This window comes from Clavelina lepadiformis, chromosome 4 (genome assembly GCF_947623445.1).
Source record: "Clavelina lepadiformis chromosome 4, kaClaLepa1.1, whole genome shotgun sequence".
In the NCBI taxonomy this organism is placed as follows: domain Eukaryota; kingdom Metazoa; phylum Chordata; class Ascidiacea; order Aplousobranchia; family Clavelinidae; genus Clavelina; species Clavelina lepadiformis.
Window position 1 is genome coordinate 8851849 of NC_135243.1, and position 17393 is coordinate 8869241.

Below are 17393 nucleotides of genomic sequence, written 5' to 3' on the forward strand. Positions count from 1 at the left end.
CTGTTATTATCAAGTGGCTTGATAAGTAGGTTATTTCCGTTTTAAAGCACTTTGGGAGGTAGATAACATAATACAGGTTCTTTAAACTTTGCCTTGCTATACAAATTTGTATTCATTATTTTTTTTGCTGTGTGACATGTCCAATACCATGCAGTTAAATATATTTCTGAAAAGTTTAAAATTTAAAATTTATTCCTTTGGAATTGCAACCTCCTGACCAGGTGAACCCTATTCAGAAAGGACCTTTGACTTCTGTTTGCAATCTTTTGAAGCTTTTTTCTTTGCAATAAAATTTGTCAAACTGTCGTGGATTGTAAATTGTTAAACCGCAATTTAAAGCCCTTGCAGACATTTTGACGGTTAAGGTCTAGCATAAAAGTCACTCTAGTATTCACAACGTTGATCACATTGTAATCGCAATATATACCTACTCACAATTACTCTTGAATCAACAAGTATTTTCATCATCTTGAAGGTAATGGCAAACCAACTAAGCAAAGTTGGGTGCACAAAGTAGTTGTTTTGCGACTAAAAAGATATGATCAAAACCTGTTGACGACCGACACAAAATGAAGTTATTGACTTTTCGTCATCATTGGTTTGATCTTTATCAGCCAAACTCATTTCAATAGTTTATCAAAAATTTTATAACTTGTAATATTTGTAGCAATCAGTCAAGCGCCCGAAAATATATTTTGCTACAGTCTGTAAACACTTGCTGGGTTAGTACCTCATCAAAATGATGGAAAACTTCAAGGTCAACTATGTTGGTGACAGACATAATCCGAACAATAAATATGTAATTTGTTGCATAGTATATACGGTGTAATTCCCCAGGTACAACGGTTCTGTCCCACAGCAAACATTCGTTAAGTTTACACTAATAAACACACTTGTTTGCCAAATCAAATTTGCTGAGTTTGTTACCGTCACTCATATGTGAAACGTTGCAAAAACGACGTATCTCAACTTTTCAATAAATTGTTTACTCCTTTTTTCATCACAAAGTAATGTTGCGTTACAAGTTTACGAATACAAATGTAATAAACTCCACTGTTCATTAAAATAGCATCAAGATACAAAATGCTTTGCTTTACGCCAGCACTGGATGAACTTTAATTTTCCAATCTTAAAATCGGCTTAAGATGGTTACCAATTCCTTAACTACTGGGTGAGTTTTGTTTATTTAGTTATTCAACCATTTTTGTTTACGAAAAGAGACAATTGAGCTTTATAAATCTAGTTTTTATGCACATCAACTATACTAAGTTACAACCTTACGAATAAATATACATAATATAAAACTTTTTAATATGCCAACAGCTGACAAGCTAACAGGCATGTATGCACGGTACATACTGCATGCGACTTGGGACTTTCTAACACGCCAGCCGCTGAATGCTATAGACTTTGGGTGATTTCTTGGCTGAAAAAAAACACCAACCATATGCTGCACTATGCAGTATGAGTGTACGATCGGTCTAAACAGTTTTTGTTAAAGGCTCACGTGAGAATCTTAAAAAATTATAAAGCATTCATTTTTGTCGTCTCCTTAAGGAATCACTATTCATGTTTACATTAATTGACGCAAATGCTTTTGGATTAAAACTGTGACTTGCCTAAAAGCAATCTCAAGTGTTCAATTGGTTTGACATTCATTGCAGAGGGTTCCATGACATTTGACCGCGGGAAAATGACCGCGAACAAACTCACCGGGGACAACTGAACGTGATGTAAATTGACCGCGAACAAACTAACCAGGAACAGACTTACTGGAATGAAAATTGACCGGGAGGTAAATTGACCGTGCAAGTGCTGAATTATTGTGTTTAAGTTGATGGTAGTATATGATATGTAAAGTACACCCTACACCCTACAAGGGGCCAAAAAACTCTACGAGTGGCAACCTTGACTGCAATACACATACTAAATTGGCTGGGATTAAAGCTGATGCGCGACTAGATAGTCAATTAGAATTTTAACCTTTTGACGGCCAATTTGTCGCGGGTTAATTTGATCGCCGGCCAATTTATCAACGGTTAATTTCATCGCCGGCCAATTTACGTCACGGTTAATTTGATCGCCGGCCAATTTGTTGCCGGTCAGTTGTCCACTACCAGTTGTCGCCGGTGAATTTGTTCACGGTCACTTCACGTGATCCCATTGCAGAGATGGAAAAATACATGGTTGTCCAGATGTTCAATCATTCACACCTTTTAATATTCGAGGCTGATATTTGCATATAGATCCTTATATTATAGTCTTTCATGTCTTTGTCGATAGACACTTTATGGTATGCCTAAACATTCGGTTGGGGTTTAATTTAAAAACCATATTAACATTTGTACAGCTGTTCTTAAACAATAAAGTGGAATTATTGGACACTTTTGCGACAGATATCAAAGCTAGATAAAACGCTTTTGAGTGTATATAAATGTTATGGGTTCATTAAATTCCTTTTCATGCAAATAAAATATCACAAGCTTTATTATTTCGCCAAAGTTTAATGTGTGTGACGTCAAGTCACTCCATGGTTATAACGTATGCACTGAACTTAATTCTTTAAATACAATCAAAAAATACATGTACGAAGATGATAACTAAGATCGCCATCAAGCTGAAATGAATTAAAAAAAACAAACGGCATTCAATCTATAATAAGGATTATGACTTGGCGCTTTAAGCAAGCAAACTTATGATGTTGTAATTTATTCACTTTGTAATTATAATTATATAATCTTAATAGTCAATTTCAATGGTAAATAGTCAAAGCAAACTAAACGATTCATTATGATAACAACACCGACAAAGGACCCATAGAGTAAAAGTTTACATCACAGACACAATTATGCAGCCAGCAGTATAAAGATTAACTCGTTGGCGCTTGTTATCAAACTGTTGACATTGTAATCCAGAATTAAACCGTTAAGAGAAAACATGAACACTGGCTTTGCCTGTATTCCTTTTAGAAAAGTCATATTTAAATTAATATTCTAAAGTGGGGCGTTTAATTCTTTTTGCAGTTTAGTAATTTTGTTTACTCTACAAAATCAGTTGGATATGTATGCATTTATAGGCCAATGTACAAAAGTAGCAATGTAAAACTACACCAGTTAAAGCGTTTTGCGAATCGTTGTCATGAAATAGAAAAACACGGCCCGTAAACTTTGTTTTCTTTTCCAACGATCCAAAACGAAATATTTTTACCTTGGTAGCTGCTGTTGATGTGGTAAACCGGGATACAGAAAACGTTTTCTTTCTGCAAAGTAAAAGAGAAGCTTAAGATTGATCATATCGAGGCAATGCATTTTATAGAAGATATATAAACATTATATGATCAACACCAGTTTAAACTATCTAAAGTTCTAAACCATTATAGAACTCAAAGTATTTTTCAAAGTAGTTTTAATCGAGTCATTTACTCTACAATCTAAAGGTCAAATGAAAATTTTACACAGTACTTCTAGTATACGATAAACTTTAGAAAGGCATTAAATTTTCATATTTGAGGCACGCCTGTACCTGGCAATTGTTTGATATCTTATGTTATGTGTAAGCGGATTTTTAAGTCAGGAGCTTTAGCTTCACTAATGGTAAACCGACGTGGTACCAACGTCACCCTTAAACTCAGGAGCAAGTCTAAAACAGGTTGATCTTATATAAAAGAATACTACTCACTGAATAGTCTGCAGGTAAAATAGTTTTGAAAAAAAGTTCTGGGTTAGATAATAATAAGCAAAAGAAAATCGCAAAATTGACCTTAATTGTAACGTAAAAGAAGGCTCTTGTGATGTCATACATAATCATAGAAAACATTTGCAAAAATTATAAGTTTAGCAATACCTACTGTATAACACGTATGTATATGGTACGGCTGTATTGGTTGCTCTAACTGCCAATAGCTTGGTAAGTGATAGCCTATAGCCCAACCACGGCAACCAATACGATACCGATTTGATGGGTGGCCTATACGGTGCAAAGGATACCGTAACTTCACGGACGCACTGTTTTGCGCCCAGATTTTTTATGCTTAAAGCAGTAATACATTCAATAACAATGCATCACATTGCAAATTTCTTCATATGACGACTAATTACTAATTAATTAGACATCCGCGCAAGGAAAGCAACAGTAACAGCAAGTTGTCAAGCAACTTACGACTACTCTATGACATAACAAGAGCCTTCATCTACGACACAATGAAGACCAAAAAATGAGACGTTTTGGGATATTCTTTTGCCGATAATTACCTAAGCATAAATTAGTTTTTTTAAATGTTTACCAGAATGTACAGTTAATAGCGTTGTTTCGTATAAGACAAACTTGTTGTTAGACTTGCCACTCACTTTAAGTGTTGGTATGAATATATTCAAAAACTGTAGACAACACAAGGCGTTGACAAGACAACACTTACAATGCAAATTGCCATAAAATAGGATCATGCTCATAGTTACAACTTAAAAACCAACACACGATCTAGAGTTCGAAACACTCCAGAAGAAAACGATGCGAATTCGATAGGATTATAGAAGGAGGGGTCGGCGGCGTCATTAGTCCAGACAACAAATGTGACAAAACTAATCACAATAATACAAAGCTGCAAGACACAAAACTGTGGAATGATAAATGAAATAAAACATTTCAGTCCGCAAGAAAAAAAGACAAACAGAACAAAGGGGCAAAACCTAAAATTTTGGAATGATAAATAAAATAAACCATTAGAGCACACAAGTAAAAAACAAACAGAACCGATCAATCAACAAACAACACAAAATGAATGCGTAAACATTAAAACAATAAGTGCCGAAGAAGTGCATACACACAAATTAAATAATGCATAAAAATATTACATAGTGCAGTCATATTTGTTACACTTACTTGGCGCAAAATTTTTCCGTTTTCGTTCTCTGCTCTTTCGCTGTGTCGGCGAAGGTGGTAGCTGGATGGTTTTTGAATTTTCTTTGGGGATTCGTTGATGGGAACTCGATCGCCAACAGCATGCGGCAGCATATCTTTTACTTCTTGCGGGAATGCTTTTGTATTTGTGTAACAGTCGTCAGAGTAAAGATCCCTTTGCACATATATATATAAAATAAACTTATGCCCTTTCCATTTACAGTTATTATTTTGTAACAAATGTGACTACACCATATGTATTCTTATACTTTATTTAATTTGTGCATGTGCGCTTGTTGGAATTCGGCACTGTTTATTTTAGTATTTACGCATTCATTTTGTGTCATTTGTTGATTGGTCGGTTCTGTTTGTTTTTTACTTGTGTGCTCTAATGGTTTATTTTATTTATCATTCCAAAATTTTAGGTTTTGCCCCTTTGTACTAGTGTGATTAGCTTTGTCGTATTTGTTACGTGCACTAATAACGCCGCCGGCCTCATCCTCTTATCGTATCGAATTCCCATCGTTTCCCTCTGAAGTGTTTTTTGAAAAAATCTGGCAGTTCGGTTAGTTCGTGTTTGTGACAGGGCGTTTTCTCTACTCTATGCTTGTGATCTGTGATTTTGTGATGATGAGTGACCTTTCCTCTTCTACATTTTAGCTTATAAGTCGACGTCCATTTTGTGTGTAGTTTTCAAATATAAGTGCTCACCAACACTCAAGTGTGACACTGGTGTGGCGGTTCCCTGTGAAAGCAGATGTAGACCTTGGCTTAGACACTTATACGCATCATGTAACAGTTGTAATGCGTTTTAATTAAATTAAGTTTCATTAAAATGCCTTTTTCCAATTCCGCAAAACGGTTGTACAAAATTCCCTTTATATACGTACCACTCAACTTTGACCTCATCGAACTGAACCACGGGAAGAATTCTGTTCCGGTTAATGTTTGGATCAGACCACCTGTGTCATAAAATTTTGCATAAGTTCACAAATTTTTTTTGTAGTTGCAGTATATATATATATATATACCACTGCAGTGAGGTATATGAAGCTAAAGAATAACATATCAAATTGGGTCTGTACGGTAAAGGGATTAACCTCCTTAGCTTCTGTTTGTTTGATTGAGAAGGTATTCTGATTAAAACAGGTTTCAAATCCTCTGAGCTGCCAACTGGAAAATCCCACATTTCCAAATCAGAATTGTAAGAATTTTCTGTTAAATAATGGAGTTTTCATCTATGTTTGTTTCAATGTGAAAGGATAAAAAAGAAAACATGCAAATAAAGCCACTGCTGCATCATAAAGATACGCTAATTAAACTTTGTATAAATTTTAACAGTCAAATTTTACCACTGCTTTGAGAAATGCCTGCCGGTAGTTTAGATCGCTTTTCAACTTTTGTTTCCAACCAGTACTGCAAAATAATTAAAACGGGGCATTAGATAATGGGAAGAACGGTATACGATGTTTTAAAAATAGCCTATACTAAAATATAGGTACTTGACAAAGATTTTCTTTGCTTTATGTGTAAGTCAATCAACATTGGAAATAAATTATGCAAGCATTTAATGCTTTGAAAAGTATATAGAATATAGTAATATTATTAGTAATATAATTTGAAAACTATGCAGTAAAATACCTTTCCCACCAAAAAGAGATCTATGTCGTCCACTTTCATATCTTGTATTATCTTCCTTTCCATTTCTGTCAAGCGACTCGGGTCGGACAAGGTACTTTTAACCCAAGTTTCGTGTATCGAAGCAGGCCTGTAGAAGAGATATAAATTTTGCAACTGCGCATGTAAAAGTTGCTCAAAAAACTTTGATCTAATGTTTATCAGTTTTTGTATTATCCAATGCATGGCTTCAAAATTTCATATTACTGTGCTTAAACATGCTGTAGATAAGTATTCGACGTTTGTCTGCTTACATGTGAATAGTTTTGCAATCCCAGTCAACGATTTCATGATCAATAGATTCGTAGGGAGGTGGAGGTGAAATTCTTCTTTCATCTTCAAAAACTTCCGGATAAAAACCTTCCGACTCCATTCCCAAGATTTCGCAACACGCATGCACGTATGTCTACGCAACGAAAACTAAACCAACAATTTATGATCATTAATAAAAAAAAGCAATTTCATATTTAATAATGAGTTTACAATAAAAATAATGTAACAGACTTTTTACTATGTGATTAATTGAAGACGTAAGCTAATAAAATTGTTATCTCGTACGCCTATGTGCAGCAACCTAAACATACCTGCCGCTTGCCTAATGTATCAGTGGTTCTCAACTAAATCTCACTTAAATCAGTGGTTCTCAACCTTTCATGGTTAGTGGTCTCTTACAGTGACCCTCAAAATCCGTGGCTCCTTGCTCATCGATAAAAAATATAGATTGCTGATTGCAAAACACCTTTCACTTCACTACAACGTGTGCAGTAGCCTTCATCGCCGCTAATTTTGCACAACAAGCAGGAAAACGTCAGAAACGTTTTTCTTGCTCTGCCTCGCCTTCCCTACTACTACAGCATTATTCACTAGTGAGGAGGCATGTGCTCGTGGCCCCCGGAAAATGCCCCTATGGTCCCCGGTTGAGAAACCTTAGCTTAAAAAGTTTCTTCAAGCCTCACTCCTGAAAGACATTTAATTTGTTCTATTTAAATGCCAGTTTATACTTTGTATGGACAAACTTGATTTCATTTTTAGCTCGTTCATCAACAGCTTTAACTTTAAATCTTAACAACCAACCAACCAACCAACCAACCAACCAACTGACAACGTTTCAACCTAATGTGTGTTTGCCACTATGAATCCAAGCTTGCGAAACCAAAAAAAGAACGCAGGGAATTTCCAGTGACCGAATGAGCAAACAAAATTGTTTGCTCCTTGATTTGGTAATGACGATGAATTGTACTGTATCTGTGCCATCAAGCAACGTTCATTACATCAGGTGGTATCAGATGCCTTTCGTTTACTGCCAATGGCTGCGATTTGCGGCTATATATTGCGATTGAAAATGGCGGTAGCAAAGAGGACGGTACTGAAAAAATGGCGGTGCAGAAAAAATGGTTAAATGGTTAAAAATGGCAGTGCGGAAAATGCAGGTAACAAATGTCTTTTTGAGAACAAAAGGTAAGATGACCTGCTATAGCCTATAATAGTCAACACCGCCAAATTAATGAAGATGCAATATTACAAAACTATATACAGAACAGTGAGTACACTATGTAATGAGCACAGGTCAAAGCATGTTGACGGCAATATTGTTTGCAGGACCACAGACAACAATAGAATAAACTAAACACAAAAAACGCCTATATTGATATATACTGCAGCACATGCAAGTATTACATTATCCATACTTTCAGTATATACGTACTACTATGGAATTCACAATATAGAGTGAGTGTATAACTGTATACCTTGGTACCGTGTAGCGGTTTTTCCTTTATTCTAGGGCCTAGGCCTTTGCAGCCGATCGTATCTGCTTGGCTCCGCTGTGGCGTCGTAAACGTTTATTGGCATAAATTTAGATCAGTCATTTTCGACCTATTAATAATTATAATTGATGGCTGTGACAGATCTCCTTGTTTATTTTAACACATAAAGCGCTATGCTTTGTTTAGCTGCAATTACTTTGTACTTCATCTACTGTATGTGCCTGTGTTGATGTGTCATGTTTGTGTTTTTCATTCCATGCAAGTGTTTTGCATTTGTTTTAACACAGTCCTTTGCAGTAGGCAGATATTGTTTTGAAATTCTGCTTAAATGTTTTAAGTGAACGACTTTGTTGACGAAGCAAAACTTAGTAGTCGCATTGTGTCTTTTTATGTTTATATTGGGATGAGCTCAACAATTACAGTGAGATTTTAAACATTAGCTTTTGTTGAAATTATAGCTACGGTAAGCGTATCGTATAACAGAAAGGCATCTGCTTTACAGTCACACCTTTGACTACCTTATTGGTTGTTGATCGTTTCATGCTAAGCCATAACTTTGCGTAAAGAAGACAGCAAAGTGACCATGGCGACTGGGCGTGTCTCATCTCTTGATTTTAGTGCGAACGTTTTCTCCTTTTATGCCTTTATTAAATCTTTCGCAGTTTGTGTTCTAAGTAAACTTGCTAAGCGTTTTATTCGCAATTACGTATGTCCTTCTATAGCCATATGCTGCATGGGGAAAATGGGTGGTTCTATGCAAACATTTTCTGACAAACGAAGAAACATAATTTGCGACACTTATTCACGAGTCATGACACTTTTACAACGGCATAATTTCAATGGGTCTACCTAGTGTCTACAGGTACTAAGAGCAGATTTCTTATGTATCGTGCAGTCGTACTTTAAAGAAATGTTACATCACTGTATTTACTACCCATCAATCAGCTTTTTAAAGAAATGCTCAATTTACTATAATGTATGTATTATATTTTTTGTTATTTCTCCTATTGTTATATACAAGCAGCAATTAGAGCCTAATTTTCTTATTTACCATATATTGCGTCACACATTTAAGGGTGTTTTCTATAGTGTTCTTTGGCCTTACACACAATAAAGAAAATTAAATTTAATCGGTAAATACGAACATACTAATAAAAAACAAAACATTTGTGTGTTGCTTAATAATTCAGAACAATGTAAAGGCAAAATAATTTTGCACAGGTTGTCTGCGCCCTAACGACGATGCGGCAAAGAGGCACGAACCGTCAGTGGCCGCTACGTGGCGCTAATACACTTATAAACCTTTGCGTGTAAGAATGATTAAAGGTACTTAAGCAGGATTGCAATACCGGCCTTAATTCTCAGATTTGTCCTTATTTTGAAGGTCTGTGTCTCTATTTCAAAGTGAACATTCGACGCAATACAGTTTGGAAACTTTTTTCGAAAGCATTATAGAAAACTTTAATGTTGAAAACATTGTTATCCGTGTTGGAAATGACAGACTATTAGTCTGTGCAGACTTGAGCGACACCTGAAAGCACTGCTGACAAGTGGAAGCACTGAAGCATAAATATGAATGAAGCACTGAAGCATAAATATGTGAACTTGACAAAACTACATTACTTTCATATAGTTAGAATATGTAATAAATATTGGTTGACGAAATTAATGTGGTTTTCCGATAGCTTTTCAATATAAAACGTAAAGAAATTTAAGAAGGAATAAACGAAATGTTGTAACCCCGACCTCAGACGGTTGGCCGTGCATTGGGAAGACAAACCTGAGAGTATTCGACTCACCGACCTTCGGCGAACAGTCGACGATCATAAGGTGTGGCATCGTTTTAGCAATTTTAAGTTGTCCTTCAAGCTTTCTCCGCTACGTCAAGCCTTCAGCTGAAAAAACTTTTGGGGGGAATCCCCTTGGGAACAAAAACAAAGCAAAGCACCGAGGTAAATTTTTTTTGCAAAGTATGCGTTGAACAAATGAGATCTATACGCAAACAGGAAAACGTGTGTGTACGAATAAAGTGCTGAAGTATTATAAGTTACTCAAATGTGCACTTACCAAACATTAACATAAAGCTTTGGATTCGTATCGTCAACGTTAAATGACATCACCTTTATGTTATTATAGCAACGCATCGTTGTTGCATACTACAATTATGTAGCTGTAGAACAGTGAATTTGACAGCGCTTTTGTATCAATTTGCACAAAAAGCTTTACATATACACGGGTTGCTGCATCGATGTTTAAATCACAGGGATTCGTTGGTAAACTCAATACGGTAGCAGCATTACCTTTACGGTTAATGAGCAACACTTCTATAATCACGCGAAATGTGTTTTAAGTGTTTGCCGGTACAGGCTTAATTGAGTTTTAAAGTAACTGAGTATGTTCTACATGTTACCACTTGGATTGAATTCACATTGCTCAAAGCAGTTTGTGCCTAAAATAGGGTGGGTATATCTGCGGCAAGCAGCATTGCAAAATTATGAACGACTTTGCTAAGGTTGTGTTGATGTTAACCAACCCACGCAACCGCTCACATGACATGGATGACAACAAAGCTGATCAGGGCAACCACAGACTCACTTTCACTCCGCCTTTCTAATTTCGATGAACGAGGTTGCACACAGAAAATTCTGTGCGCCAGAGTAAACACAATGCGCCCAATCAGGAAGCCTTGGAAGGGAGTGTTCGAGTGACGAAGAAAGTGAAAGTCATGGAAAATTCCATGAAAACTCCATGCCGTTTTGACGTTACTTCGCATGCTGTTCGATGTGAACGTTTGCAAAATTAAAACTAGTGACACTGACTGCAGTTGCAAACCGTCAGCTTCGTAATAATTCCCAAGTCGTCAACACTTCATACAAATTTTAAATACTAATGATTAATTATTATTCATGTATAGTATAGTATATATATAGTTTTTCATATGTAGTAGACATATATAGTTTCTCGATGCTTTTCTTGAAGTGTCGATTTCTCATAGTTGGCTTCCAAATCTAGGAATGACAAATCATCTTTAGTAACATGACGCTTCTCAAAATATCACTACATTTTTTCATCATAGCGTATATGACAATATATTCTTGACCATTGCACGTTATACTCTAAACCCTGCCAAGAAGTTTTCGATACGTAGTGGAAAATTACAATGTTGATCTGCCAGATGCGTATGTTTTGCCAATTACCTATACATAACCTATTATGGTTTATGGCGTTATGAATACATAAGATAACCGTAGACAATATACAAGCTGCGAACGACAAAGTGGATGAAAATTAAATTCTGTTGCAGTATTAACGTTGCAAGAAACTATACTCAATGCCTTGGGGGTATGAGTATGATCTTGTGTCACGGATATTAAATGACTTCATAAGTTTTGAGGTTACGTCAAAATCACGTTTTAACCGGGGGCGATTTTGCATCAATGCATATATCATCTATGTCGTTCATCGGCAAGTTCTGCCACAGATAAAGCGAAAACTATTATCTTGCGTTAATTACGAACGACCTGCTTATTAAAATATACCGAAACCGCGCGTGGGCTGTCACCGCTTTGTATGTGAACGATTGTGACGATAATTTGTCGCAAAATGGGAGTAAATGAATACTTGCGAATACTGGCATCTGTATTCTAGTATGTCAAGTGTGGGCGTATTTGTCATTACCATTTAATCGTTTCATCTTTTTTATATTTACGTCATAATGATCATATCTAGGTAATAATGATCATCTCAAAAAAAACGCTTTGAAATCAAATGCCTGACAAGGATTTTTTTAGTTGTAAAGAAAGTTAAAATGTTAGTGCCAAAAAATTTATACTTACAAGTATAATTAATTTTGACTTCAGTTGTATTTTTGACAACAGTTTTGGCTGTAAGATATTGTTATTGACAATAATGTAGGCTATGATCATAAAAAGACAATTCTATATTGCGATATTTTTTGCATCTGAACAACTTGTTTTACAACTTTTTAGTTTATAAGTGAATAGAACAAACTGAAACAATTTGATTCCAATCTCCGGTGTCTTGCTGAGATACCACACGAATAACGAGAAAACTTGTGAACATTTTGGGACATTAATTAATTAATTATCGAACTAAGCTTGACCGCATAGCTGTCAAAGCGAATTTGCGTATTTCGATAGAATATTACAAACGAGGCAATTCAAAAATGTAGCCGTTATTTTCATTATTGATGGTCCGATGGTGGCATTTGATCGTGGTGGTGTTCGATGGTGATTTCTATGACCAGTTTCCTGAGATATTTCATTGATGTAAATAGAAATGTCTACAAGGAAGAAATACAAAAATGGCATTACGAAAATTATTAATGGCAACCAATCCAACAAAAGTAAATTTGCTATCAAAGCCAAGTTTACATATAAGGTCCCAACTTTATAAGAGGAAATGGTTTGTGAAAGTATCCATCAATCGGCAACACCGCCGCGTAAAATTCCCAGTTGCTAAGCAGCATTGCTCTGAAAGTATGACGTAACGCTGTTATTACCAAGTTTAGGAAAAGCTTTATTACTAGGAGTGTACAACTCTACAAAAAAGCTCGGCGCCAGCTAAGGTTAAAACAACTCTGCATTCCTGTAGCGTTACACAAGAAGTCATAGCAAAAGCACCGACAGTAAAGTGAAGGCGTCTTTTCTGGTGTCATTTAATTTTCCCACGGTAAATTGACTCCCAACTACAACCGATTGTGTTGCAAAAACACAAAACATGGCCGTAACGAAGTGATGGTTCACAAAAACACGTACACTTAATAATGTAACACGTGATCGTAAAACACATCTGTTGTCAACATGTCTGGTTGCAGAGCATAGAAACCGAGTTTTAAACAGACAGCCTAATCAGCTTGTACAATATCACAACTTTCATCAAAATATTTGATCTCTTTTTGAATAGTCATCAAACAATGGGGATAAGTAAATAAGTCTGCTATCACGTGGTCCGAACAAAAGTAGTAAACAGCTAACGGGACGAGAACAATAACCAGGAAATTCAACTTGGCATGTTGTTGTTGGACAAGTGCTTACCTCGGCCGTACATTTACAGTGTTCATAACGGATGTAGTATAAACGCCTATAAAGACCTTTAACATCTTCATAAATCTGTCAACAAAAGCATTAAATCGCAAACTGGTAAACATAACTCCAAAACCATTGCTGTCCAACTACAGCGTGTTCATGTAGGCAAATATTTTCGGTTCAAACGATTGCTACTGGTTTGCTTTAGCTTGTGTAATGCTACTAAAAAGGTAGGCTAAAATTATGGATGAAGATAGCTGTAAAACTCGTACAAAGGATCCGAAAAGAAAAAGTGGAACTCTTCACAGATATTCCTACAACCTTAATTTAATAATGCCAATAGTTGTTTTTCCAGCTGTCAGACTTTTTTTGACTGTCATTTAGAAACTATACACACAAAAATTCTACATACAGAACATGAATGGAGCAAGAATACGCAACAAATTAGTAGCAACAATACAAGACAACTGATATCTTATGTTGATATTACTTTTAGGAATAAAAAGGAAAGGTCTGCTCTAAATAAGTGTCCATATATTTGCAACATGTTTCCTGGTAATGTACCTTTGCCAATACCAACAGGCCATAAAAGCATTTCATTACAAATATTTAACAAGTTTTAAACAACAAAAGTCGAGAGAAGCCTTGACGTCAACCGTCCAGACTTAAATACTGCAAACGCTGTACAAGCAATTTCGCTCGTTTTTATTTAAGGGGAATCCCCTTCATCAGAAGCACCAGGTTAACTTTGCAAGGTTGTTATTGTGCTACTATTGTCTGCAGGGGACTTTAATGTACGCCTTTACAGAAAGCACCAATCAGAATGCACAATAACCAAAAACATCACGGCATTATCGAAAAGTAAAAAAGGCGGCCGTGTATTTAAAGCGACAGTGTCATAGCTCAACATCGCTGTGTCTGATCTCACTGGGTCGGTTTAAGCGAGCTAAAAGGGCCTCGAGCGCGATACTAAGAGTGTGTAGTCTGCCTCGTGAACTGAGCAATCGCAAACAACAATAATCCTATTTTCTTTTGCAGCTGCGTATATTTGTCGTAGATTTGTTGTTAAACGTATCTCGCTTTGATTTCTCTGACTTTAACTTCACCATGGTGAGGAAACCGAGTGCAAGTTCCGCGTCGTCTCCTCCTCCGTCTTACTCGTCATTTTCGGGAGATTCCCGCTTCGTTCCTTCTCGAAGAACATCAAGTGAAGCTGACTCTGTTTTCACTGAGTAAGATATATCCAAAATGAATAGTTTTTTGATGACTTAAGTCTGTAACTTTCTAAAGTACGGTTTGCATTTCTATAGCTTATGTTTTATATGTCGTCATGACGTTTTTAACCGAGGGTTTGTTGCAGCCAATCAACGTCTTCCATCTCGAAACGTGAAGCAAGAGCTGCCATCTGCAGACATGCTTCCACCAAACGAAAATACAGCACCAAAGCTGCTGAGAAAATGCGCATCAAAGACATAGAAACTTACACCATTTCGCACGTAAGTCTCATATGTTGGCGTTATTATAGGGAACAAGTTACTACCAATATTTTCATATTAATTTGTGACGTCAATGAATAACAATATGCAAGCAATGGCAATAATACGATTCGATTATGTTACAGAATTGCCTGGAAACTATCAAAGAACATCGCTTCAAAACAACCAAACAAAAGCCTTACAAAGGTATGGGGCCTGATTTATTCTGTTAAACGTCAATTCAGCTTTCACTGCAGCGAGTTCTGTGATTGTAATCAATCTGTTTTCACAGGTAATCTGAGCGCCGGATCAAGACCTTCGACCGGGAAAATTCCGAATATTTGGGAGATGAAAGTCCCATATTACAGTGGTCAGGAAACAAAATATTACGTGATACCTCATACGTCGCGCATAGAGAAATGCAGTGGGTATGTTACAAACGTTGTATTACGCAGTAGCTAAATTGTCCGATACTATACATAAATGTGCGATTAATTTGCTTGTTTTTTGAAAGCAGTTGCTCGGGTAAAGGTGAAGAAGTTTGCTACAATTGCTCTGGAGCGGGAAGCAAAATGTGTTGGTATTGTCACGGCAACGGCATGACAGATGTTACGGGACATCGCTATGAGGTAAGTTTGAAAGTTCTTGTGATGAAATACTGTTGCAAACCAACCGTCTTTAGATTGTTTACTATTTTTAAATTTTGTTGTATATTACAGACCAATCATTACACTAATAAACAAGAACTGGTTCGCCACGTTACTCAAGAGACTTGCCACCACTGCGGAGGCGGTGGATATTCAACGTAAGCGCAAGTGTAGTTTTACTTGTTTAAAATTCAGGGCCGTGATAAATTTTCAGATTTTTAATAATATCTTACGGTTTTTAGCTGTCACACTTGTGGTGGTAGAAGGGCAAACGAGTGCAGATTGTGCGACGGAAACGGAAAGATGGAAAAATACTCGCAACTTGAAGTTTCTTGGTAAGAACAAAAACAACAAAACTGTTATCAAAATCGTTTTTAAAAGATTGAACGATTTGAGAAAAGCTTTTTTGTTTTATTACCATCAAAACGATTTAAATGCAATTTCTTCTGTTCTAAATCAGGGAGAGAAAATGCAACAATGTCTATCACGGTACAACAGTGTTGCCCAAAAAAGTTGCACGAAAATACCTTCCCAAGTGCAGGGGCGAGTCTGTCTATCACAAGAGCGAAGAAGGTGCCATAGATCCAATAACGTCGACAGCCTGCGACAATAAAACCGTCCTCGAAACTTCCGAAGACATCTTCCGCCAACACAGAAGATGGAGCAAAGGATCAACAATCAGAAAACAGGTGACATTCCTTGAACATTTTACCTACACCGACTTGCGTATGGTTACCGCTTAAGATAAGGACATTCCATATGCATGCATACAGCGTTCTTCAAGTTTCTTTTTTTGGGTAGTTTTGTGGTGATTATTGGTATATGATTTATAGCTTATTTTAGTCGCTAATATTCTTTATAAAGAGTAAGAGCCATTTGCAATTTCACTAAAAACAAGACCAGCATAAATTAGCTTAAAAATTGCCTAATAATTGAATCGATAATGCCTTGCAGCGAGAGACGTTGCGGGAAATTGTCGCTCACGAAGTCTGGTACGACATTGATGGAAATATTGCTTCCTTCTGGGTCATCGGAGACGAGCAATTCGTTTACGCTCCCAACTGTCCCCGCTCGTTCAAGCCGGAATGCACTATTATGTAGAGTGCCTATACATATACGCAGTTATTGAAGTGCTTGAACTATTGCTTATACTTCATACAGCGTTAAAAAGTTCAAGATGTCGCACAACGTTGAGTTTTTGTCTTTGAATGAAATTCTTTCTGCAAAAATAGCATTTGATGTTGTTTTTACACAGTTCCGGCGTTTGTTTTAGCATTTACGTTTTAGTTGCACTTTTTTGCACTTGGTGTAAACTTATAAAAGTACTTTTAGTATTTGTATAGTGATGACATGCACGAAAGCCGCCGTGCTTGATGCTGTCATAGTCATAAAGCGCTGTGGTTCATATATACATATACATACTTGTATTTTTTGCAAAAATCGTTTGCTATTTACACATACAAAAATCTGAAAAAAATATCAGCAATGACTTTGAAGCTTAACAATGACATCACCGCTTTAACTTTGTTTTTTGTTTTACATTTTTCGTTTTTTTTTCATGTTTGTTTTATCTTTTGTTATAACATTTAATGGTGTTGCGTAACGTTGTAAATTGTGCAATGGTCGGCACAATAAAAATTTATGAAACATGTTGTTTTTCACTATTTAGAGACAATTGAAAGTATTGTTGTCCACAACAAAATAACTTTTAGAAATCCATTTACAAGGTTTTAATTTACACAAGTAAGAATATAAAATTTTTGCCTTTTTAGAAAAGTATTCATTCCACTTCTTCATTCATACATTAAAGTATATAAAAGGCATTAAAGTATATAAAAGTATATAAAGGCAGACCGATTCTGCCGACGTCATTAAAACAAGAAT

General features: G+C 36.2%; 2 protein-coding genes and 1 long non-coding RNA gene across 6 annotated transcripts; 2 read left to right on the forward strand and 1 right to left on the reverse strand.

The window, feature by feature from the left end:
* Nucleotides 1-2484: 2484 nt before the first annotated feature.
* On the reverse strand, nucleotides 2485-7244 carry LOC143451466 (uncharacterized). 3 transcript variants are annotated; one of them, XM_076952039.1, is made up of 8 exons: nucleotides 7158-7177; nucleotides 6828-6993; nucleotides 6538-6664; nucleotides 6249-6312; nucleotides 5997-6111; nucleotides 5787-5858; nucleotides 4879-5071; nucleotides 2485-3259 (listed from the first exon to the last, which is right to left on the reverse strand). In XM_076952039.1, exons 2-8 carry the CDS (start codon nucleotides 6944-6946, stop codon nucleotides 3137-3139), a joined length of 813 nt encoding a protein of 270 aa, XP_076808154.1. In that variant the 5' UTR covers nucleotides 6947-6993; nucleotides 7158-7177; the 3' UTR covers nucleotides 2485-3136. The 3 variants fall into 3 exon arrangements, with proteins under 3 accessions (XP_076808154.1, XP_076808156.1, XP_076808155.1); XM_076952041.1 differs by having other exon boundaries at nucleotides 6547-6664; nucleotides 6828-7244; XM_076952040.1 differs by lacking the exon at nucleotides 7158-7177 and having other exon boundaries at nucleotides 6828-7141.
* Nucleotides 7245-9083: 1839 nt separating this feature from the next.
* On the forward strand, nucleotides 9084-9848 carry LOC143451467 (uncharacterized). Its single transcript, XR_013114857.1, has 3 exons — nucleotides 9084-9201; nucleotides 9561-9649; nucleotides 9724-9848. It is a non-coding gene; the product is annotated as an uncharacterized LOC143451467 (long non-coding RNA).
* Nucleotides 9849-14371: 4523 nt separating this feature from the next.
* Nucleotides 14372-17158, forward strand: LOC143451465 (protein SSUH2 homolog). 2 transcript variants are annotated; one of them, XM_076952037.1, is made up of 9 exons: nucleotides 14372-14619; nucleotides 14748-14883; nucleotides 15009-15069; nucleotides 15155-15290; nucleotides 15377-15491; nucleotides 15582-15667; nucleotides 15752-15844; nucleotides 15970-16198; nucleotides 16464-17158. In XM_076952037.1, the coding sequence occupies exons 1-9, from the start codon at nucleotides 14495-14497 to the stop codon at nucleotides 16608-16610; spliced, it is 1128 nt and encodes a 375-aa protein (XP_076808152.1). In that variant the 5' UTR covers nucleotides 14372-14494; the 3' UTR covers nucleotides 16611-17158. The 2 variants fall into 2 exon arrangements, with proteins under 2 accessions (XP_076808152.1, XP_076808153.1); XM_076952038.1 differs by having other exon boundaries at nucleotides 14381-14619; nucleotides 15380-15491.
* The last annotated feature ends 235 nt before the right edge of the window (nucleotides 17159-17393 follow it).

Excerpts from the sequence above, each read along its gene's own strand:
- LOC143451465 (XM_076952037.1), top strand. The coding sequence starts at position 14,495 with ATGGTGAGGAAACCGAGTGCAAGTTCCGCGTCGTCTCCTCCTCCGTCT. Across the intron at positions 15,070-15,154 it reads CAAACAAAAGCCTTACAAAG|GTAATCTGAGCGCCGGATCA; the intron begins GTATGGGGCCTG and ends CTGTTTTCACAG. Across the intron at positions 15,845-15,969 it reads TCGCAACTTGAAGTTTCTTG|GGAGAGAAAATGCAACAATG; the intron begins GTAAGAACAAAA and ends GTTCTAAATCAG.
- LOC143451466 (XM_076952039.1), bottom strand. The coding sequence starts at position 6,946 with ATGGAGTCGGAAGGTTTTTATCCGGAAGTTTTTGAAGATGAAAGAAGA. Across the intron at positions 6,313-6,537 it reads ATCTCTTTTTGGTGGGAAAG|TACTGGTTGGAAACAAAAGT; the intron begins GTATTTTACTGC and ends ATTATTTTGCAG. Across the intron at positions 5,072-5,786 it reads GATGAGGTCAAAGTTGAGTG|GGATCTTTACTCTGACGACT; the intron begins GTACGTATATAA and ends ATATGTGCAAAG.